This window comes from Zychaea mexicana (assembly GCF_025766255.1).
Source record: "Zychaea mexicana strain RSA 1403 chromosome Unknown BDB00scaffold_109, whole genome shotgun sequence".
NCBI lineage: Eukaryota > Fungi > Mucoromycota > Mucoromycetes > Mucorales > Lichtheimiaceae > Zychaea > Zychaea mexicana.
The window spans coordinates 137,203-158,135 of NW_026516772.1; the positions used below are offsets into that span (position 1 = coordinate 137,203).

The 20,933-nt window shown below is 43.6% G+C and overlaps 10 protein-coding genes across 10 annotated transcripts; 3 read left to right on the top strand and 7 right to left on the bottom strand.

Annotated features, from left to right (window-relative positions):
- Positions 1 to 1,114: 1,114 nt before the first annotated feature.
- On the bottom strand, positions 1,115 to 1,489 carry BDB00DRAFT_877476 (uncharacterized protein; the record flags this gene model as incomplete). Its single annotated transcript, XM_053127620.1, has 1 exon — positions 1,115 to 1,489. The coding sequence occupies one exon, from the start codon at positions 1,487 to 1,489 to the stop codon at positions 1,115 to 1,117; it is 375 nt and encodes a 124-aa protein (XP_052974678.1).
- A 1,405-nt stretch (positions 1,490 to 2,894) lies between these two features.
- Positions 2,895 to 5,345, bottom strand: BDB00DRAFT_848328 (uncharacterized protein). The gene is made up of 5 exons (XM_053125311.1): positions 5,323 to 5,345; positions 4,788 to 5,246; positions 4,483 to 4,583; positions 4,089 to 4,381; positions 2,895 to 4,022 (listed from the first exon to the last, which is right to left on the bottom strand). Exons 2-5 carry the CDS (start codon positions 4,925 to 4,927, stop codon positions 3,174 to 3,176), a joined length of 1,383 nt encoding a protein of 460 aa, XP_052974679.1. The 5' UTR covers positions 4,928 to 5,246; positions 5,323 to 5,345; the 3' UTR covers positions 2,895 to 3,173.
- An 875-nt stretch (positions 5,346 to 6,220) lies between these two features.
- On the top strand, positions 6,221 to 6,820 carry BDB00DRAFT_877478 (uncharacterized protein; the record flags this gene model as incomplete). The annotated part of the gene is made up of 1 exon (XM_053127621.1): positions 6,221 to 6,820. One exon carries the CDS (start codon positions 6,221 to 6,223, stop codon positions 6,818 to 6,820), a length of 600 nt encoding a protein of 199 aa, XP_052974680.1.
- A 2,572-nt stretch (positions 6,821 to 9,392) lies between these two features.
- Positions 9,393 to 10,041, bottom strand: BDB00DRAFT_45104 (uncharacterized protein). Its single transcript, XM_053117434.1, has one exon. The coding sequence runs from the start codon at positions 9,834 to 9,836 to the stop codon at positions 9,438 to 9,440; it is 399 nt and encodes a 132-aa protein (XP_052974681.1). The 5' UTR covers positions 9,837 to 10,041; the 3' UTR covers positions 9,393 to 9,437.
- Positions 10,042 to 11,598: 1,557 nt separating this feature from the next.
- Positions 11,599 to 11,903, bottom strand: BDB00DRAFT_45120 (uncharacterized protein). Its single transcript, XM_053117438.1, has one exon. The coding sequence runs from the start codon at positions 11,819 to 11,821 to the stop codon at positions 11,639 to 11,641; it is 183 nt and encodes a 60-aa protein (XP_052974682.1). The 5' UTR covers positions 11,822 to 11,903; the 3' UTR covers positions 11,599 to 11,638.
- Positions 11,904 to 12,647: 744 nt separating this feature from the next.
- BDB00DRAFT_791927 (uncharacterized protein) lies at positions 12,648 to 12,971 on the bottom strand (the record flags this gene model as incomplete). Its single annotated transcript, XM_053121072.1, has 1 exon — positions 12,648 to 12,971. One exon carries the CDS (start codon positions 12,969 to 12,971, stop codon positions 12,648 to 12,650), a length of 324 nt encoding a protein of 107 aa, XP_052974683.1.
- A 560-nt stretch (positions 12,972 to 13,531) lies between these two features.
- Positions 13,532 to 15,540, bottom strand: BDB00DRAFT_848339 (farnesyl-diphosphate farnesyltransferase). The gene is made up of 5 exons (XM_053125312.1): positions 15,235 to 15,540; positions 15,060 to 15,116; positions 14,800 to 14,935; positions 13,946 to 14,724; positions 13,532 to 13,801 (listed from the first exon to the last, which is right to left on the bottom strand). Exons 1-5 carry the CDS (start codon positions 15,388 to 15,390, stop codon positions 13,664 to 13,666), a joined length of 1,266 nt encoding a protein of 421 aa, XP_052974684.1. The 5' UTR covers positions 15,391 to 15,540; the 3' UTR covers positions 13,532 to 13,663.
- BDB00DRAFT_848349 (kinase-like domain-containing protein) lies at positions 15,450 to 18,450 on the bottom strand. The gene is made up of 6 exons (XM_053125313.1): positions 17,895 to 18,450; positions 16,950 to 17,555; positions 16,722 to 16,876; positions 16,343 to 16,550; positions 16,149 to 16,233; positions 15,450 to 16,068 (listed from the first exon to the last, which is right to left on the bottom strand). Exons 1-6 carry the CDS (start codon positions 18,286 to 18,288, stop codon positions 15,708 to 15,710), a joined length of 1,809 nt encoding a protein of 602 aa, XP_052974685.1. The 5' UTR covers positions 18,289 to 18,450; the 3' UTR covers positions 15,450 to 15,707.
- On the top strand, positions 18,395 to 19,319 carry BDB00DRAFT_45153 (uncharacterized protein). Its single transcript, XM_053117439.1, has 3 exons — positions 18,395 to 18,529; positions 18,606 to 18,757; positions 18,824 to 19,319. Exons 2-3 carry the CDS (start codon positions 18,686 to 18,688, stop codon positions 19,226 to 19,228), a joined length of 477 nt encoding a protein of 158 aa, XP_052974686.1. The 5' UTR covers positions 18,395 to 18,529; positions 18,606 to 18,685; the 3' UTR covers positions 19,229 to 19,319.
- Positions 19,320 to 20,112: 793 nt separating this feature from the next.
- BDB00DRAFT_45317 (uncharacterized protein) lies at positions 20,113 to 20,933 on the top strand. Its single transcript, XM_053117445.1, has 4 exons — positions 20,113 to 20,293; positions 20,394 to 20,608; positions 20,714 to 20,828; positions 20,917 to 20,933. Exons 1-3 carry the CDS (start codon positions 20,285 to 20,287, stop codon positions 20,769 to 20,771), a joined length of 282 nt encoding a protein of 93 aa, XP_052974687.1. The 5' UTR covers positions 20,113 to 20,284; the 3' UTR covers positions 20,772 to 20,828; positions 20,917 to 20,933.

Here is a 20,933-nt window from a genome sequence, read left to right on the forward strand (position 1 = left end):
GATCCGGCAAATCGTCCAGAAACACCATTCGGTCGAGTGCAACGCGCTCACGAGGAGTCGCATTTTCACGACACGCAATGCAAGTCAAGTAAGGCCTGGTACGTCCGAGAAAATGCGTGCCTTCACGTGTCTTGCGGCAATCAGTACACTTGTACTGTCCGATTTCGCTAAACCTGCCAGCATTACGAGCCTCGCGTACGGTCGTAACCGAGTCGGAGTGAGTACTATCGTTGATTACTGTAATGTTAGGAGTAGCAGCGATGGTGGAGTTACTGTTGTTCATTTTAATGAAGTAGAGGGAAAGAGAAGGAACGAGAAACAAATACAAGCCTCTTTTTTTTAAGAGCAATAAGCATTCAAACTCCCCGAGCAATATATTATAGACTAGGATCCCATTTGTATCACATGTAGATTACTATTTTTAGCAATAGAATGATTCTCATCATGTATTCTATACATCTCTTACTTATAAATAACTGACATTATACCTCTCTATTGCTGTTTTTCGAAATCTAAGTAAAATATCATGTTTTTTTTTTCGCTCGGATACATGTTTTACCGAAAGAAAGCTACGGGATTTTTCAGCGTCTCCTATGATTCCTGTGGACAACGGGTCTGTCATCTTCTGAAGCCATGCTGCTTCACGTCAGCATTACCTGTGCAATGTAAACGCTCGCCCCACCAATTTGGCCGGCTCCTGTGAGGTTTTGCGCTTGCTTAAATTTTCTTAAACTTGCCTCTTGTCAAATCAATCCAGGATTATATCGAGATTGTGTGTTGTAACGCCAAACGCTGTGATCTTTCTGAAAGAAGTTTGAGCTACATGTTTCCTCCAAAGTCTCTGTGTGCCACCAGCTAGCTGTTCAAAGAGAGGGTATATAGTTTGAAGGGCTTTCCGCAGAGGCTTACTTGGTAGATACCCGAGCATCTGCTTGCCGCTTATATATAAGCCCACGCCAACTTTCTAACAATAAATGAGCAGACTAAAGAAGAACCGTGCACAGATGATGATGGTAATAAGGATCATCAGCTTCAAAGTACACAATGTATTTACAGTTTTGATCTATCAATTACATACGCTAAAAGGCATGATACATATAATATACACTGAAAGCTATGACTCTCGTTTCTTGGTTTGGGGTGAAGCACGCTCATTTGCTCCTGACCAATCGAGTGGTGATTTCTTATCCTCGGTCTCCTTGCTCATCTCCTTCATTTCATTCTTGGGATCCACCGTAGATGGATCGAATGCCGTATCTGTTTCTTTTATTTCATCTGTGGAGGCCGACGTTGCTTGTGTGGTTTCATTGTATGGTTTGGTGGCCTTTTTCCCTTTAATGTCTTCGGTCACGGATCCCTCCTCTTCCTGTCCTCTTCCCTGCCCTTTGCTGCTCGTGAAGGCCGGTGTGGATCGATGGATGGCACGTCGACTGGTGGCATATAAATACTGATTAATAATGGTTGCGGCAGAAGTAGTAGAGCGTTGCATTGCGTTTTAGACAAGAGATAAAAAGAAAACGTAGAAAAGAAATGGCATTATATACAGAAATTTGTAGCCAATAAATTGTTCCGAAACAATGACATGCAATCATGCAGACGTCATGATAATCGTTATGCGTTTTCCATTCCGACGGTCGTGCTGTGTTTAATATGCAGGGCCGTAACTGTAACTATGCTACTACTACTACTACTACTACTACTACTACTACTACTACTACTACAATATCAACTTGGCTCGGGAAGGTACTTCCTCTGAGCTGGCAATTTCCTTTACATCGCTACTAAATCTATATAGTAACTAGCAGCTCGCTCATTTACGTTTCAATAAAAACACACTCTTCGACCCTACCGATTTACTGAGAACTTACGCTATTCATTGATTCTCCGTATTTGTACGTTTGTCACTTCGATTCCAAAAAGTAATAAATTAGTATACAGGGGCATGCAGCATAATCAGTTCATCCATTAAAATATAAGAAGAAAACAAACAAAACCAATAGTGCTGATCCTTTCTCTTATTCCATCGATATCAGCAAAAACAATAGCATTTCCAAGAATCGTAGTACAGTAGTCGAGGTTGTAGTTGACATGATAGCCTTAAATCCTACAAGATTTAGTGTCAAATAAGTAAATTTCTATTTGATGCTGCCTTTCTAGGAACCGTTACACCAATTATCAACTTAAATATTACATACTACAAGTTGATGTAAACAATTGCACAAGCCCAGACAAACCTTTGGTTTATTGTCAACTGAAAATTGTCGAATAAACGAATGCTATTTGATCTCAGTGAATATTAGGGCCGTTCATTGCTAAACATTAGTAAATCTGCCTTGTAAATTGGGGAACATTTAGGTATATGAATTAATAAGGCGAGTGTATTATTTTGTTGCAGTGGTCGATGTGTATGATATCTATACCGGCAAAAGATTGAAGTAAGAGAGGGATTGGATTTATAGGAGGAGAAATCAACGGGTGGCCTCTGCATGTACTTCAAATATACTTGTTGTCCTTCTGCACAATATTAACCCAGGCGCTTCAATACAGATTGATGCGCTTTTACGAAGGAATACGCTCGTGATATGCGCTACTGATCCAAACAATCCCTTATTACGTTTTGACCAAAAAACGCGATAGTAGAGTAACCCAAAATCAGCACTCCATAGATAGTAACGCCTCTCTAAGCTAGTAGAGGTCGTGATGGGAGACCAAAGCACCGTTTTCTCTCCACCAATAACGAAACGAAGAAAAACGAAGCATTTCTCGCTAGTCTAGCCAAAGCTTCATGGAGCGTTTCGTGTTCACAGTGTGTTTCTTACAGTATATTCGGTTACAACACACTTCAACATAGCTTAGAAGACTGTGTGTAGTACTGCAGACTGTTCGCATAGCTAGTATATTAGATGATAGTAGGATATTTTTTATTGTATAGATTATTAAAGAGAAGTTTAGGTCAAAATATATACTCCCATTAGAGCGGTATAACAAATTCAAAGAGGCAGAAATAAACCAACACACGCTTTTTCTAGGGGTGAAAAGAAAAAAGAAAAGAGAAATTACAGCAAATATATAGATACAAAAACCAAAGAAAATAGAGAATAATATAAGAGGAAAGGAAATTGGGATGTGATGGAAAGGAGGAGTATTATATCAGAATTATAGGAGGGGCTAGTTTACTTGCGATCAGGCGATCGATACAACCAATCAGTGACCATGCGCTCACGACCTGGACCAACATCCGAAGTGTCGATGGCAGGAGGGAGAGGAGGGGCCTGTTGATATCCAAGATTGGCACCAGGATCACCGCCAGTTGTACCAGCGTGTCTCGAAGCAGTCGTATCATCGTGGTAGTCGCTGACATCGTACTCGCTTCGACCATCCTCATTATTCCGATACCCACCCGGAGACAACGGATTGTTACGCGATGGAGGTATCGGCTGCATGGGGTAGTCGCTATACGCATCCGAGTGGGTTGGCGTATTGTAACGCGTCGTGGATGGCGACGACGGCTGCTGAGGATGTCTTGGGTCAACCATAGAAAACACAATCGATTGGCTGCTATACGGATCTTCTACCGACACATTGCGATTGTAGCCCGGGTTAGCAGCCGAGGATGTCAAGGGGACACCTTCCGTGCCGATCGACGGCGGATAATCGACATTGATGGGCGACATGGCGCGCATAAAGACACCGCTGCCATTGTTGGCTTCAGCATGGTTTTGATAATGGTGAGGATCGGATGCAAACGTGGCGCCACCATCGGGCGAAGTGGGCTGTTGATATTTCTCGCTTCCGTACTGAGCAGGAAGAGGTGGCTGGCTGTTATTCATGTTATCGCCTCCTCGGTTACTGATAAAGTTGGTAATGCGCTGGCTCAAGGGTCGGCTGTTGTTGGTTGTCGTAGCGGCAGTTGTCATTTCCATATCGTTTTTGGAGTGTTGGAATTCCGACTCCTGGCCAGATCTGCTCGCGGTGGTATTCTGCGGGGAGGTGGCGCTGCGGCGTGGATGGAAAATGGAGATCTGCAACGAAAAATACATGTTAGTCCCCAGTATCCATAGTTAGAGATTGAGCGCGAAGGCACGTACAAAGAGAAGCCATAAAAAGACGATGCCCATGTTGACGTTGGCGATCAGCAGATCACATGCGAATTTATTTGTGTTGATGGTCATGGATTCTGTCAAACCATCTGCACAGAGGATAACAAAGCAGGCGCCATAGATGAAGAGGATGACGGTGAGGATGATGTTCATTTCCTTAAAGTAGGACAGACGGTTGATGATGGCGTTGGTGGTGGCGCCTGCCTTGTTCCGACGCGATGCTGCAATGATACGCTTGAAGCGAAAGTTCGAACGGATGCCCAAAGCTGCTGTGATCAAAACTGTTTGGTGCGCAAAAAAAAAAAAGTTTTTGGGTTGTTAATTTAAACTTTGCCTCTCCGCTTTTGCATATGTGGGATTCCAACCATTCGAATCAAGTTACCTTCACCACCATAGGCCAGCTGTGGCACAATCTCGCTCAAGTACTCGTCGTTCCGGAAGCGCCATTGAAGCACGGGGAACATGGCAACACTGCCCAGGGCCCTGGATTTATACAGTTTATATGAATGGGTGTGGTGGCACACGTTATTATTGTTCTTGTATTATTAGAGGATGCATATGCTGAGTTTGGATGATATGTGTGTGTGTGCCCTTGTGCAACGTCAAGACGCATTCACACACACACACACACACTCTCTCTCTCTCTCTCTCTTTAGACGCAAAAACCAAGAGGAAAAGACGACGTACCAAATGATATAGAACTTGAACTCGAACGAGCCCATGAAGCTCTTTTTGGCGACGCTGTTCGAGAGGTAGTTCCAGAAGCACTGCATGAGGAAAAAGACGCCCGTGTGAAATGCGAACGTGATGCACTGGAGATAGTTCATTGCCTAAATCACAACTTTTGTGAGTGGGATGCTGCTTCCAGGAAGAGTGTGGCAGACAGTGCGGCCTGTGACACCAACAATTATCTCCATGGTAAGACAATCCAGGGCGTCTCTTTCTTTCATTCCAATCCCCCTCTCTTCGCCGTACACAATGTAACATTTGTGCACGGTTCTCGCTTGTACGATATTCCAAGCACCATACATACCTGCACGGGCTTCTGAAGGTTGGGCGACCAAAGATCGTAAGGCTTTTGGATGATGCTGCCTGAGGGTAGCACCACGAATCCTTCTGTGTACTTTACATACGTTGAAAAGAAGTCTATCCGGTCCTCGCAATGAGTGTCTCACTCTTTCTCTTAGAGCTTGGAACGTGATAGCCGAGAAAGATACTTTACCTACTATTGCTTGGGTCGTCATCATAATAAACATAAGTAATGTCAGAATACTACGCAGCTCGCCCGCAATGATCTTTGAGAACCGTAGACAGCGGAAGCGATCATTGTGCCAGACGCTGTAGACGAGGTAGACTGTGATATAGACATCAAGAGTGGCTCGCTCTGTGTTGGTTATATTGCAGAAAAGGTTAAATACACAGAGTTGGCGGTGGTGATAGTTAGTGTCGTTGTCAGCGTTCATATAAGACTGGTTGGTTGGGCGATACGATAATTACCTACGTATGAAAAATCACTTTATAGAGAGAGAAGACGATCAGACACCTCTTCGCGCGCGATACGGGTAGTTTAATTAAAAGAGGCGTACCTGAGGTGAGTCATGGGCAGCGAAAAGAAGTTTTATTTTCTTTTTATTATATTGTTTTTTGGCGCCAAAAAGGAACGGTCGAGGGGAGAAGGAAAGGAAAGAAAGGATATGGTTGAGAGGAAGCGGAAGAGGGAGAAAAAGGGAAAGAGAAGAGAGAGAGCGAGAGGTGATGGACCGATTCGTTCGCCACGAATTATATGGCTTGGACGATGCTGTGCGACCCTCTATCTGGGATACCTGCTCTTCTTCTTGTTCTTCCTCTTCTTTGGCCCTTGCACACACTGCGGGAACGAACGGCGCAAGCAAGGGCCTCTTTCCTTTCTTTTGACTTGCCGACACGAGCGTGCATGCCTAATCAAGATGGCATGGCTGAGCTCCAAATGCTCGAACTGCTCTCCCATAAAAGGAAAGTCCATAACTCCCCCCCTCTCTCTCTCGCTCTCCGCTTCTATTTATTGTCTTACTTATACCCGACCTGTTCTTCCTCTTTCCTTCGTTCTTCTTCTCCCTTCACCAACACTTCTTTTTCAAAACATGCAGCGCCTCACATTCGTTTTCGCCCTTGTCGCTGCCCTCACAGCCAATGTTCACGCATCGTCATCATCATCATCATCATCTGCATACGACGACCTCCACCAACTGTTCAAACGGGACGCCGAGAAGCTGCCCTACGACACGCTGCCCGATACCAACTGCACACAGCCCACCGCTTGCTCCAGCATCTCCCAGCCCGTCTCCGAGTGCCGCTGCAGTCCCTTGCTGACCATCTGCAGAAACGACAATGGCGAGTTCTGCTGGGGCTCGCAGACCTTGAATCAGGACCAGGGCTGTCCTGCTGCTCCCGACTCGTGCAGCAGCGCAAACCTCAACGGCACCTCGTCCTGTCTCTGCAACAGCGACACTGTCCTCTGTGTCGACAACTACAGACACTACTGCTATGGCTCCTATGAAGGCTCCGGCGCCCAGGCGTCTGTCTCAGTCCAGGCTTTCCCTTCGGATGGCGCTGCTCCTTCCTCTGCCGCAAGCGATGATGCCTCGAGCAACGAGTCCAACGAATCCTCGGCCTCCTCCATCACCGCTTCGTTCCTTGGCACTGCTGCTGTTGTAGGCACTGTTGTATCGCTCTCCCTCTAAGACCCCATCCTTCTTTTTTTGATGTATCATTATCAGAACACCAGCAATGGACCCTTCTCCCCTTTACTTGTCCTCACATAAACAGCAATCAAACACGACACTCGCTCATTCACTCAACCCTCAGAAATCCCACATTGAACATACTTTTATATACATAAAATTACACATATACACGTTCTCGTCATAACACTTCAGAGGTCTCGTATCGTGTGGGCTTGTCTAGATAGAGGAGTAGAGAGCGGCTATCATCCATGAAGTTACTTATTTTCTGGATACAGCCAATTAAAGAAAAGGCCCTCGGTGTAACCTCAGACAGTTTGATGCTCAATTTACTCTATCGTTGACCTTACCGAATTTGCTCATCTTCAATCAGCAACCGACCATACATTCATTTGCGTAACCTTGACGATGGTCCACCAGCAGCTCCCCAATTAACACCCCCCCCTCCTCCCTTGCCAATGAATTTCTTTTCCTTCGTTCCAGCCCGTATATCCTCTCCATGTTGGTCCTCACCCGAGAAAACAAAAATAACCGATGCCAACACGTATCTCAGCTCCTCCTGGCCAGACCCTTCTCCCACTTCTACATGCTGCTGCAAAAGGAGTGTGCACGTTTCATCATACAGAGCCTATTTTAAGCACATCCGAGAGTCCACTATTTGCTGCTGTAGATGAATTCTTTGCTATTTTGAGCAAATCTATCCAATTAGTTGCATAATACACTTTCTGGAACAGAGAAAGTAGCACACACTTAACGCATGTAAATAGCCCGTAGTAGATGAGGACACTGATTTGGTAGCCTGACCAGACTTTCAGGTTTGGCGGTTGCTGCCAATTTTCTTTTCCTTTTTCGTGTTATGTTGGGCGCTCGCATACTTTAATGCCATAATCAGGTACTGCACGTCCATATATATATACACGCATGATGGTTTGACAACTGACCCGCATAATCTATTACTGTCCATATGGTAATTGCTTATTAAAAGTGACAAGACAACCAAGTCAAAAATTAGCTCCGCTACCGGCTTTTAGGAAAAGAAGGCTACAGCGCCGAAGGCATGGAGCAAAGAGAAAAGGACCATGGTGATAGGAGGACTTCTTGTTGATTTGGATGCAACTCGAATGGAAACAAACACGGCCGTGTCCATCCTCTCCGACTCCTAGTAGATTCCATCACATTTTACATTTCAAACATAAGGTTGATGGAAGGGCCGTAGGACCATCAGCCCAATAGTATCTTTCAAAGGAGTCCTGTTTAACCTTAAACTTCAGTAGATAAAAGATGCAAGGCTCTACTTGGTATATTATCTTGGCTGCGCGTCCTGGCCAAGAGTCAACTGCGTTATGTATCAGCGGAATAGGAAATGATGACAGAAATTGACAATCTAAATTCATGAATCAACACGTTTAGTAGAGACAGAGATGTGATATGGATTCTTACAACTTGCCTCGCCCTCACTGTATTCTTGGCGCACACATTCAGCTGTGGAGCTAATTTGCTGTGAGCTGGCTAACGGTCCATAGTGTCTTGAGTGCTTCCATGACACCGATGTGACTCTGAGGCGTCGCAGGAAACATGTGCTGTCTCATCAAAACGATAGGAAACGAGTGTTTAGTTCCTCAGCTGCGATCTGCGCACATTTATAGTATGCACTATGATAAAGTTGGGCATATATTCTCACATGTCGCATGCACAAGAGTACGCATGTTAAATTCTATCTTTCATATAAATTTACGCATACTTCATTGGAAAAAGCAAAGGACCTCTGCCTTCTTTTTGATAGAACAAGAGCATGGTTCCACATTAGCAATTAACTCCAATTAAATCGCATAATTTCCTTTTCCTAGCTCACACGCCGCGTTATGCCGCTGCTAATGCTTTTATCACCGAACCGTAGAGCGATCCTTCCTGGGTGTAATTTCTGATCAATACGCCAGAATCTGTTGCCGATTCTTGCTTTGTTGGTGTTCATGTATAGCAGTTGTTTCCGGGCCTACATGCTCGTTGAGCCCAATAATATTGTTGCAATTGCTGCTTAGACTTATCTGAAATGACAAAACAACTGATATCGCATTTTGTTGAAACCAAGTTGAAACCAAGGTAGTGTCACAATCTCGTTCGACGGGGTCGTACAGAATGATTTCTGCAGAGTCGCTGTCACTGCTAAATGACATTTGCGTCGGGACCCATTACTTTTCTTTCCTTGTTCTTGTTATGACAACGTTTAGGTCTTTCAAAGCCTGTTGGAATAGAAAATGATGAGCGAAAAACTAGAATCTGGCTGTACCGGAAAACATTTAGCAGTTGCGATTGTTTTGTTTCACTACCGGTTTGCTTCCATGAGGTTGAAACCGCTTGTTCGCGCATAATTTATCCCTGGAATGTTAGGCAAGTGGTAACATCCTAAAGAACTGTCCAGTCGCCGTACTAGCATTGATGTCTGGCATAACATTTTCACGAGAGCCAGTATAAAAGTAGCCGTGACAATAGGCCGTATTATGGTCAATTCCACGTTCGAAGAAGGGTGTATCATAGTTGATCGACAGTTAAGTAAGGGTGAAGTTAATGCTGACATGAATGAACATCTTTATATGATGTGGTAGGGACTCACCACCAACTATGTATGTCTCTCAATTGCCCAGGATGTAAAATCCCATGCGCTTATCAATATGTGAAAACTCAATAACAAATGTAACCATAGCTGCCAAAAACTTATATCGTGAGATGCTAAGAGTGATAAGCAATATTTTGAAATGAAAAGGAAAAAAGAAAAAGGACAGAGTGTAGCTAATACATATATACGTTTTACAAAGAGAGAAGAATGAGTATACAAGCACAAGTAGGACGAAATCTCGGATAATAGTGGTGATAGCTGGGTTGGTGTGAAGAGAGAAAGAGACGGGTGTGTGTTTTTACTGACTGTTTCTCGGTGTTTGTGTTGTTGACATGTTATTGCTGTTGGTGCTATTATGGATGGTGGTGGTGTTGATGCTGGTGTTGCTACTAAACATATCATTTGCTAAGGATGCAGCAGTCATAAAACTGCCATTAGCACTATTACTGTTCGAGCGACGTTGCCTCGATGTACCGCTGCTAAGGTTGCTGCTACTTGTCCGTTTCTTTTTTAAATCATAGACCCGGATACGCTCCAACAGGGGCTTGCCCTGATGCTTCTTGGTAACTGCATCCAAACATCGCGCGTGCCAACGGATCCGCTCCTTGGGCCAGTTTTCAATAATCATCTGATGCGATCCATTTTCCGTCTCTTCAAATTGAAGCGACTCGTGTCGATAAAACACCTTGACTGTTTGCTCAATATCCCGTCCCACTGCTTCATAGTATCGTGATAATGTAATCCAGTCTTCTCGTCGCCACGGTTGTGTTTCGTCGGCCTTTTGCACTGTCTCAAAGCTTGCAAGACTTCTCGTTCGTCGTGGATCGGTATGAGGCGTTTTGAATGTCCCCGTAGTTCCTGTTTCTGTTTCTGCTGCTGATGCTCCTAAAAGTGGGGATTCGTGTATTGAAGAAGTTGTCGGCAAGGATGGTGGTAATGCCGTGTGGGCACGCCGCAGTGGTGTGCGTAAGCCTTCACTACGATGTGACGGCGACCGTGCTGCTGCTGCTGCTTCTCCATTACTTGCTGCTGCTCCTGACGCAGTTGCAGATCGACGAGGAGAAAGCAGCGAATAATGTCGACGTAAAGGATCACGCAGATCCGGCGTTGCCGACCGGTGTGGACTGTTGCTGCCACTAGGTGGTGTTGATGATAACAATTTTGGAGACAAAATGGTTACAGTTCAATTTTGGGTTTTTTTTGGGGAAAAAAAAGAGAGAATTGGTTAATGTACGAAAATAACAGCGAAAAGAAAAACGTGTATGTGCGTGTCTATTGTTGCTGGGAATACATATGCAGAGCGTATTTTGCTCGAATACTAGTGCCGCTTCTCTTATTTGCGAAATTCTCTTACACATAAGGTCACGCCGTTTCTTTTTCTCTTTTGCCTTTTTGTTCCCAAAATGTAAACAATACTGCATTGAAACTTGTCATTGTCTTGCAAAGTTGGTAGATATCTGCTAGCTTGTCATTTTACCCACTTCCGCCCGTGCATTTACAGATAACATACGAAGTTATGTAGCAGTAATAACGTTTTCTTGCAAAACGCCAAACTCATATAATCATGAATCCCTATCTATACAATTTGTCCCACGAGCTTTTTCCTAGCTCTGGCCACGTTGCGGACCCACATGCAGGTTGGCGTTTAAGGAGAGTGCAATAACATTTTGTGCCTGTTATTGTATTACACCGGCTTACCAACTTGCCGGTGTAATTCCGATGAGTGCATACGATATGATAATCAATATCACTTGGATCGATCAAATAAGGCATCTAACGATGAAGCAACTTACCATCTATTTGGAGCCTTAATATTTTGTAATTCGATAAGCAAAGGTCTAGGAGGGCGATCTCTTCCAAGAAATGTTGTCGGGTTTATGTGAGTTCCTCCCGCAACTGCTTGTCTATGTAATATTTGGACTTCTTTTTGTATTACAAATGATCGACAATTAGAAAGAGCACTTTAGTATTAACATGTTGTAAAACTTGTCTAATTATGTGATCATTAAGGCTTATATCCGCAGGAGTAATAGCTTTAATACTTTCTGGTTGTTGTAAAAACATATTCTTCACTACTTTTAACAGTATATTTATCCTCCAGCTTTGTTTGTTGGACTGGAGATAATATATCCTGATGCGTTTGTGTCGTTTCCGGCTCGTTAAATGATGGTCGAAGTATCTCAACAAGCTTGATACTAGTGCTTTTACGCAAAAGTTGCACACAGCCCGCGTTGTTTAAGCGCTCTGATATGAGATGATGCGTGACGCGGAACTCGGTTAGAGATGGCAAATCGCCGAGTGCAGAAAGGGAACCAGTGAGGTAGGCTCTGGGAGTCTGTCAAGTGCAAGGATTCGATTGATGTTGTCTTGAGCAGATCCGCAAACATAGATAGAACAGCACCTTTGTTCTCGTAGACGACTTGACCAAACAGTGGCAACTTTGATTTTTTTTAGAGTGGTAGTCGGGTCACGGCTGTCAATAACTTGGGCAGCATTCTCTGGTCCATGAGGTGTAAAAGCTCCAAACGAATTTCTTTAAAAGCTAAAAAATATTAGAGCAGCCAGGCTTTGGAACACCGTCTGAACGGCATTAGAGTTGTTGTTGATTGCCCAGTTGTTACTATTACTACGACTGCCACCGCCATCTTCACCGTGGTCGAACATGTTTTGAAAAACAGTTTCAATGGCTTGAGGAGTTGTGTCACGTTTACTGTTAGCGTATCTGTATTTACAAAGAGCTTTTTAAAACGAGGACATTGACGAAACATAGCCACGAGTGTTGCACCGTCTAGCGTGATATGATAGCAAACTAGTGTAAGCAAATGGCGTAGTATGATTTGTGTTGAAAAAAATCCTATCTGGCAGGATAAATGGAACAGTGATGTGCGGTAAGCTCCAAGTGCTTCAAAGTAGTAGCATTTCGTATGAGGTATGGGCCAATTTGTTCGTGACTGAACTGAAATGTCTCTCGTCCGTTAAAGTACTCAAGATCAGTGAGTGATGTCTTTGCTGTTGTCACAATTATTCTCGCAGCTACCATCATCTTTATACGTCTCTCGATATTCTCTTGGTATAGCACGGTACGGACTTGCGGTTGTCTGCATTTAGACATAAGTAACGAAGTTTGAAACACCATGAAACAAGCGCGTCAAGGTTTATCGGGAATGCGTTCTGGTATGTGCCCATGGCACCGCATGCACACTGTTGTAATATCTAGGAGTTGGCAAACGCCAAGTACGCGTTGGAGCACGACGCGTTGTCGTTTTGCGCAGCAGCAATTGTTTGGTGATCACTTTGGAGTGCAGGATCATATCCGTTTTGCTTTTCGTAAGCGTCAGCGCGATGAAGCAGCGCCATAGACAAATCACTATGTAAATTGTGAATGACGCTGGTGAACAAAGTTGCTGCTCGGTCGTAATCGCGCGCAGCATTTAATTTGTCGCCCTTGGTTGAAATCGGGTTAGGCTTTTGCCTCAAGTCAAGGTTTGCTACAGTAAACAAGTTATAAGCATTGCCAGGATTGACCAATGTAGGCATTTGAGGAAGTGTTGCTTTTGCCACGTATAAGTTTGAAAGAGAATTAATGTAGGGTATATAATAGCGGCAAAGTGAGAGAAAGAGGGAGATTTGATCTAGCTCCCAAAGCCCGCACAAATGTGCCAGTTGTGCAAGTGTTCTTGTGGTATGATACTACAGATGTTTGTTTGTGCTCTTGTGCTCTCGATTTAACTTCCATCCTTGAAATCCTACTGGAGGGGTACTACCGTCTATTACATAGTAAGGATAGGGATGATGTATTGGGTATGATGTGGTGGAGTGCATGAAGCATATCGTTTTGCTAAATATCTAGCTATACGGGCAGCCTACGCAGTCCAAGTGTAGTGATGCGCACTCGAACGCGTATAGAATCTGATGGAAGTACAGTACTCATAAAACTTTTTTACTAGCAAGATATACAGTGTTCGATAATAGGACAAGTAATGGCTCACTTCTGCTGCAGCTGTTAAATATAGTGTCGATACAGCGTGGTTAATTACTAGAGACCAGTGTATCTTACTGAGAATGTGCAAGCGAACTAGGTGCCCGTAGCAAAAAAAAATAATTTTCTTATTAAAACAGAAGAGATTATTTTTTATTAGCGTTTCAACGGGTATTTTGTTCTAGAAATTTTTATATATGTAATAGAAAATAGGTCTTGTCTTTCTCTTTCAATCGTTCAAATTTACTTTCTAGCTGAGCATGCTTTGATAAAGAATCAAGGCGACCACGGCAATGATACACACAAGAATAGGTGACAAGTACGATGAGTTTGCTCGTTGTACCTTTGTGCTTGAAGCAGGAATGTTGGTGGTAATCCACTGTTCAATCTATAATAGAAAGTGTTAGCTTTCCTCTTAAATGCCACTAATATTCACTACCACCACTTCAAATGTATCTACAACACAATCCTTCCTTTCCAAACTAGCAAACAACAAAAGTATATAAACATAAAAGCCAAAAGTTGTTGTTACCTTGCCAATTGCCATGGAAACGGCCAAAAAGTTAGGGTCGCGAGCGTCATTCTTTTTGGATATCTCATGGACATAGTGACGGAAAACTGAAACGACATTATCCATGCTTGTAGCAGCCAAAATCAATTCCACCGCCTCGCCTTTGCGGATCTTGATATTGCGTTGATAGACGTCCATGTTGTTAAATACGAGAGCGAGGGTAGCAATCGCCATGACTTGGGGGATGGCGCAAAAGTTAAATACAGATTGGTTACGAAGCTGCGCCATGTACGTCAAGACATCCGGTACAAGATCCAACACGTTCAAAACCATGGCATTCAAACACGCACGGGCCTTATCCGTGTGCTCCGGCTTGATAAAATCGGCAAAATCGTCTGCATAGTCGCCCCAGATCTCGCGAGGCCAGAACTGGCGTCCTTCTTCCAGATCTTCTCGATAATCCCGGATAATGTTGGTCTTTTGCAAAAACAGACCCATGTTGTTGGAAAGTGTCGTGTTGGCTGCGACAGAGGGCGCTTCCAGAGAAGATGCAGAAAAGAGATCTGAAAGACCGTGGCCGACGAGACCAGCGACATAATGGCAGTAGAGATCGAAATCGGCGATCGTGGCAACGGATGTGTTTTCGCGGTGTTCGCCCGTAGCATAGTCGGCCATGCCGTTGCCCATCTTTCGGGCAATATCGGCAATCACTTGTTGGAACTTGGGATTGAGTTTTAAGAATTCGTCGATCACAACGTCGAATTTGACCAGCAGTTCTCTGTCCTTTTCATTGGGTCCGTCTAAAGATATAACCCCAAGTTAGAAAAACCACCATCCTTATTCTTTGCTCATCTATAAGAAAATAGAGTCCTTACTCTCGTTGAATGTCCATCCACGCTGATATATAACCTTATCGAACGAACGCAACAACTCCACTTTACGATCCAACGGCAATGTCATGTCATCCTCAATTGTATCCAAACCACGCAGCACCAAATAAAACAAGCACACCTGTGAAGCATTAGAGTACATGAGTTGCCTATTATAATATTTCCCCGCGCATGCACACACATGCCCTTTACACCCTGCCGGAGAGACATACAGACTCTTATTTTAGAAACACACACAAACTTACAGCATCTCGCAATTGATCGTCCAGTTCCTGGATGACTGCAGCAAAACTACGCGATGTCTACATACATTGTACCAAACAAGTCTTAGAACAGGGAAATGGGAGGAGGTGATACGCGTAGTGTCACTGGGAGTGAGTTTATTTCAAACACTCATGTAATATGTGTCCTTATTATTACCATGTTCAAAAAGTCGTAGCACCGTTTCTTATTTTCATCTTTGGTGAGGTTTTGTCGATGGCGACGAATGTTTTCGGTCTTTGGCGCAAATTTGTATGAAAACAGAGCCTGCAGTTCGGATGGTCTCGTGATTGATTGAACAAAGGCGTTCAGCATGGTTGCTAAAGATGATAGTGAACGAGGAAAAAAAAAGAGAAATTCAATGAGTTCTGGAACTCAAATTAGCTTTTTTTGTGTGGTTTCCTTTGGTAACGAAATTACTCCGCTGCTGTTGCTATAAACACTGCAGCCACATGCAAATAGGTGACTTGATGGATGTTGATAAAGGGTTTCCATTGTTGTTCAAATTTTTAAAAGATATAAGAGAAGAGAATAAGTGGAATAGAAGGACACAAAGAAGACAACATGAACAACAACAATGGTAATCTTCTGAAGGGGGGTCTTTTGGAAAAAGGAAGAAAGCTTCTTCTTGTTTAGAAATCAGGAAAGAGGTTATGGTACGGGTCTGTGGTGCCAGTAACGCCATACTGCTCTTGTGTTTCGGGATATCGATCGAAATGGCTGGCGTCGCCATCACCTCGGATCTGTGGTATGTAAGGAGCCCGGATCTGGCGGGCAAGCAATCGATTGAAATCGACGCCTTCAAACCAGCGATGGTTCTTTATATCGTCTGCCCCGTTCTTGAGGTTACCGTACCGCTTGGACAGATCCGACGTCAACAGCCGTTTCAGCAAGTCTTTGGCGTGCGGATCAAAGTATTGCGGCCATCGAATCCTGCCCTGCAAGATCTTTTCGTACAGTTTCAAATGGTCGTCGTCATAAAATGGCGGGTATCTTTTGTATACGTCAAATGTTGTCAGTTTCCACCTGTCTATTGACCCTATGCACTCACACACATAAGGAATGTAACTTACCCAGCCAACATTTCGAAAATAAGGACACCCAAACTCCACCAGTCGGCAGCCTTGCCATAGCCTTTCGACTGGATGATCTCCGGCGCTGATATATGATTAAAGAAAGGTCCAAGTCAACTCTGTTGTTGCCTCCCCCCACTGATATAGGACACGTGCTATCCCTCATCCAATCCCAAAAATTAAAACAAACGTACCCAAGTAGTCTGGAGTGCCACACAGCGTCCAAGTGATATCTGGCACGTATTTAGCAAAGCCAAAGTCCGTTATACGGATATGGCCCTGCGCATCGAGCAACAGATTCTCGGGCTTCAGATCACGATAGATCACGTCTTTGGAATGCATGTATTCAATTGCAAGTATCACTTCCGCCGCATAAAACTTGGCCACATGATCCGGGAAGCGCTTTTGTTTTTGGAATAGACCATACACACATATCATAATCATATATCAGCAGTCGTCATTTTTTGTATAGTCCATGAAACGCAGTATAGATTATATATACACATCTATAAAATCAAACTGAAATATAATAACGCCTTCATCGTAATGCAGCAGCCTTTTCCCTATTTTTACCTGTGAACGACGAAGCACCGAGAACAGCTCACCCCCCGGCACATAGTCCATCACCATGTACAGGTTCACATCGTCTTGGAACGTTCCCCACATGTTTACCAGAAACGGATGCGCCACCGTCTCCAGAATATGCTTTTCGTTGTTCGAATGAGCCACTATGTAGAGCACACAAGCTAAATAACAAAATCCCACTTTTATAGACTTCTCTCCCATCCCCACTGTCAGTACCTTGTTTCAGCCGCACGACCTCGGACTTTTTCAGCACTTTGACAGCATAGTACCGCGCATTCACACGAGACTGGACAAGATGGACACGCCCAAACGATCCAGTTCCGAGTGTTCGCAAGATATGAAAATCGGCAAGTTTGAGCTTGGGTCGATTCTGGCGCTGCTGGATGATTGCGTTATCGTTGTAGATGGATGTGTACGAGGGCACATTTCGGACGTGTCGCTCGCCCTTACTTGTCGGCTGTGAAGTGTTACTTGTCGTGCTTTTGGCATCTTGGTTGTCGTACACCGACTGGGTCGTCAAGTGCGGCCGGCTCGGCTGTTGTTCTTGATCCTTGGGTTTGCTCTGCTTCATCGCTACTACAGTAGTAGTAATGGTGGACGACTGCTGTAAGGAGGCCGGTCTTTCTCCCCTTTTTCTCTTTTTACCTCGTAGCGATTCCGAAGACGAAATATTCATAAGCTCACTTGTTTGATGTGGTTGTTGTGATTGTAGTTGCGACTCATGCTGCTGGTTTTGTAGTTGTTGCGAAGACGATGGGGACGTTTCCATCTCGTCACCGTGGTTATGCGTCGTAGTGGACGACGACGACTGCGTGTTGAAATCTAGTATCGAAGAGTCAGTTCTTTGCATACACAACATACGCCCATTGTTTCTTAAGCCTCATCATACTACTAACTCTCTCTCTATCTCTCCTTTGTAACCTTCTTTTTAGGCAATAAGCTCACACCATCCACCACCATCATATGCCCCCCCCCAAAGACCTCCTTTTGACGCCTCTCTTTCTCTCCATTCTCATACTGTCCTATGGAGTTACCCCTAGCTATCGACCATTCCCCCCAAACACGATTAGACCCAACGCTTTGCTCATCCACCTCCTCTTTTTTCCTACGCTCCCGTCTTGGTCACAGCCACCCTTGTTTAGCCCGTTTTGTTTCCATTACCTGGGTTATCAAGACTCATCCGAGTCGCTTCATCTGAAGATGTCGATCGAGTCATTTCTGGATGAGAAGCAGCGTTACTACTATTGTTATAAATATTCGCGGGTGGTGTCGCGAGACCATTTAAAGATGATGATGGTGCTGCTGCTGCTTTGTGCTGCTGTTGTTTTTGGTTATTAGCTAGTGAAGAAAAAGAATTATGCAACGAACTCGGCGATTCCTTTGTAGGAGTTGGAGCAGGAGTAGACGGTTGCTCTACAGACGGAGGAGTAGCAGCAGTAGCAGTAGTAGTGTTGTTGTTGTTGTTGTTGCTATTGTTATTGTTACTGTTGCTGCTGTTGTTGCTATGTTGCGATGTGTGTCTCGCTTTATCAATAATCTTGTTAAAGAAGGTCATTGAAGCAAGAGAACAAATATTTCTTTTTTGTACAGAAGGGCGGTGCAAGAAAAAAGAAGGTTAAAAGAAAAAGAGAAAGGAAGAGGTTATTATTACCTTTTTTCTTCTTTTGCCCTATTTACCCACACTCCTGTTATATGTACTAATACCTGCTGCCAAAAGAAACACTCAGCAACGTTCTTTCTCTCTCACCGCGTACTACTGCCTCTGTTATTTAAGCAGCTACGCTCAATCGAAAAAGGTATGCTTAGTGGCAGTAAGGTCGCACATTACAATTTGACGTCATGCACCCAATAATCGTTCGTTTATATATTAAGAGAGCCGTTTAGATCAGACATTTTATTCCGCTGGCTCTTTCTCTCTCTCTTTTTTTAACTCTTTCTAAACCTAGCGATACATGGGCCTAATTCTTCGCTTCCTTTTACTGTTGGCCATTACACGCTTACTATTGGCGGATGCCGTATCCATGGTAAGCATTCATCATCACCTGGACAACCCTACGTTCCTGAATTTTCTTATTAAAACCAGATTATAGACCGGAAGCCGCAATACTGCTGCCAGCAGTACCAGCAGCAAATATACCCACCATTCAATATTCAGAGCCGTAGCAATGACATACCAATATGATTCTTTATTTGCAGCTAAAGAGTACGAGACATACGTCAACACCTCGGGCATGGACATGGCCCCACCCGTCCTGCTCCATCAGTTCGGATTAGGATCTACTCGACATCGTCAACAACAACAACAACAACAACAACGAAATGACAACAACCAAGCCTCCTCCTCCTCATCTCTCCACCGCGCCTCCTCTGCCACTGCCACTTCTTCCTCAGCCGCCATTACAGACAAGTCGACAGCAGCCACGTCAGAACTCCTGGTTTCTGGACCTGCCCTTGCGTTCATTGTCGTTCTCACGTTAGGCGCATTTATGTTTTGATTCTTTCCCTCTTTTTTTCTGCATTTCCCCTCCCGTTCTGATACGACGAAAAACCAGAACATATACCCAACACAAGCACATACGCATACTCTATATATACACTCTGCATGTAAACTTATTTAATTTTGTACAGAATAAAATTCAAACGTATCTTAATTTTACGATAGAAAGAAAATGTATACATGAAAAAAGCTATTTCTTGCTGTAACACACATGCACACGCACAGCCAAAAAATTTGATCCATTGCCGGATCAGAGACATGCACTTATTTTTTCTTTGTCCTTCTGAAGAAAACCAAACCCCGCAGCATATGTTCTTTTTCTCTTTGGGCCCGTCGATCTTTTTACTCGCCACATCACTCCGCTTACCCGATTTGCCAAGCTCTCCAGTTTGACGCCTTACCAAATTAGTACTGTATATGACTGGGAAATTGGGGTGATTTCACAAAGGCAATTGGTCTCGAACTAGTATCATTAGTTATTAATTCCACTCCAGGCAATGTGTATTTAGAAATTTAGCCTGACAATGGATAAAAGAACGCGATCATTCATAAATAATCTATAGAACTGTTCAAAAAGCTCAAGTGGAACAGGTAACACGGGCCGCACCGGTTTTCCTCTTATGAGAATATCTTGCTTTAAAAAAAGAAATATCATATAGTTTAGCCAACATTTCATAAGCGGCAATGATGGCATCCGATATCACTGATGATGTAAAACCGGTAAACAATGATGTTGTACATGCGTTATGTAGCCTGCCACTTTCCTAGTTTTGGGCTGTTGTTGATGTTGTCGCACACGAATCTTTCTCTTTCCGTAAAGCTAAATTTAGCACGTAGCATGGTTTTTCAAAAAGGGTATTTTAACACTTCTCAGCATCGCCACGACTTTTTCGATGTCATAGCAGTTCTGCCACCTGGGTAAAAAAGTTGCTAATACCATCCTCATCAGAATATAATTCGGAGACGTGTAAAGTTAGAGAGGAAATCCTTAATTAATACAAGATAATTAAGAAAAAGAGAGCGCACAATAACCAATTTCTTTGTCCAGAAGTTGATGCTGATGGTGATCGCTAGACCATTTAAACGTGTTAGAAATATTGCTGCTCACATCCCCACATTAAGTAATATATTCATTAACAAGTAAATTGTTTTGAAAGAACCAGTTGTACTACAGTCTCAACCGTTTAAAATTATGTTGCTGTAACTACAATACCGCTTTCCTAGTCTTGTTAAGTGTAACCGGGGCGAGGTCGACGATAATTATTTTATCATTATCGCTGCGCTACAACAATAGGTATAGAACTCGTAGCTATCATAACATTGCTAATATTGCAAATCTAACGCTTGCATGTTCTCATTTGATCACTACTAGACACAGGTATGAAAATAAAAATGCCAAGCCTTTGACGATACACAGTCCATTCATTACCAAAGTAATTAGCGAAAGTCTATCTTTCTAATCAGTTTACGTGTGTATATGTAGACCACCGCCGCATGCCAAGACAACCACTAATTACATACACTCTTCTTTACGGCGATGACGGGGTTGGCCGAGTAGTATTAGAAGATTATCACTTGATTGGTTCCCTGTTGTGGTAGTAGGTTTACTTGTGTATATATGAATCTGTTTAACCAAATAAGAAACGCGTACCTAGACTAAATGATGTGTGATAATGACAAGCTTAGGTGGTAGGATCTACAAT

Coding starts and splice junctions, on each gene's coding strand:
- BDB00DRAFT_848328 (XM_053125311.1), bottom strand. CDS start 4,927: ATGAACTATCTCCAGTGCATCACGTTCGCATTTCACACGGGCGTCTTT. Junction 4,584..4,787: donor TTCAAGTTCTATATCATTTG/GTACGTCGTCTT, acceptor GTATAAATCCAG/GGCCCTGGGCAGTGTTGCCA. Junction 4,382..4,482: donor GCTGGCCTATGGTGGTGAAG/GTAACTTGATTC, acceptor CGCACCAAACAG/TTTTGATCACAGCAGCTTTG.
- BDB00DRAFT_45104 (XM_053117434.1), bottom strand. CDS start 9,836: ATGATATGTTTAGTAGCAACACCAGCATCAACACCACCACCATCCATA.
- BDB00DRAFT_45120 (XM_053117438.1), bottom strand. CDS start 11,821: ATGTTTGCGGATCTGCTCAAGACAACATCAATCGAATCCTTGCACTTG.
- BDB00DRAFT_848339 (XM_053125312.1), bottom strand. CDS start 15,390: ATGCTGAACGCCTTTGTTCAATCAATCACGAGACCATCCGAACTGCAG. Junction 15,117..15,234: donor GCTACGACTTTTTGAACATG/GTAATAATAAGG, acceptor CAATGTATGTAG/ACATCGCGTAGTTTTGCTGC. Junction 13,802..13,945: donor TTTCCATGGCAATTGGCAAG/GTAACAACAACT, acceptor TTTCTATTATAG/ATTGAACAGTGGATTACCAC.
- BDB00DRAFT_848349 (XM_053125313.1), bottom strand. CDS start 18,288: ATGACCTTCTTTAACAAGATTATTGATAAAGCGAGACACACATCGCAA. Junction 17,556..17,894: donor GATGAGTCTTGATAACCCAG/GTAATGGAAACA, acceptor CTTCGATACTAG/ATTTCAACACGCAGTCGTCG. Junction 16,551..16,721: donor CGGTGCTTCGTCGTTCACAG/GTAAAAATAGGG, acceptor CAAAAACAAAAG/CGCTTCCCGGATCATGTGGC.
- BDB00DRAFT_45153 (XM_053117439.1), top strand. CDS start 18,686: ATGGGCCTAATTCTTCGCTTCCTTTTACTGTTGGCCATTACACGCTTA. Junction 18,758..18,823: donor TGGCGGATGCCGTATCCATG/GTAAGCATTCAT, acceptor ACCAGATTATAG/ACCGGAAGCCGCAATACTGC.
- BDB00DRAFT_45317 (XM_053117445.1), top strand. Junction 20,609..20,713: donor TTGATCACTACTAGACACAG/GTATGAAAATAA, acceptor GTGTATATGTAG/ACCACCGCCGCATGCCAAGA.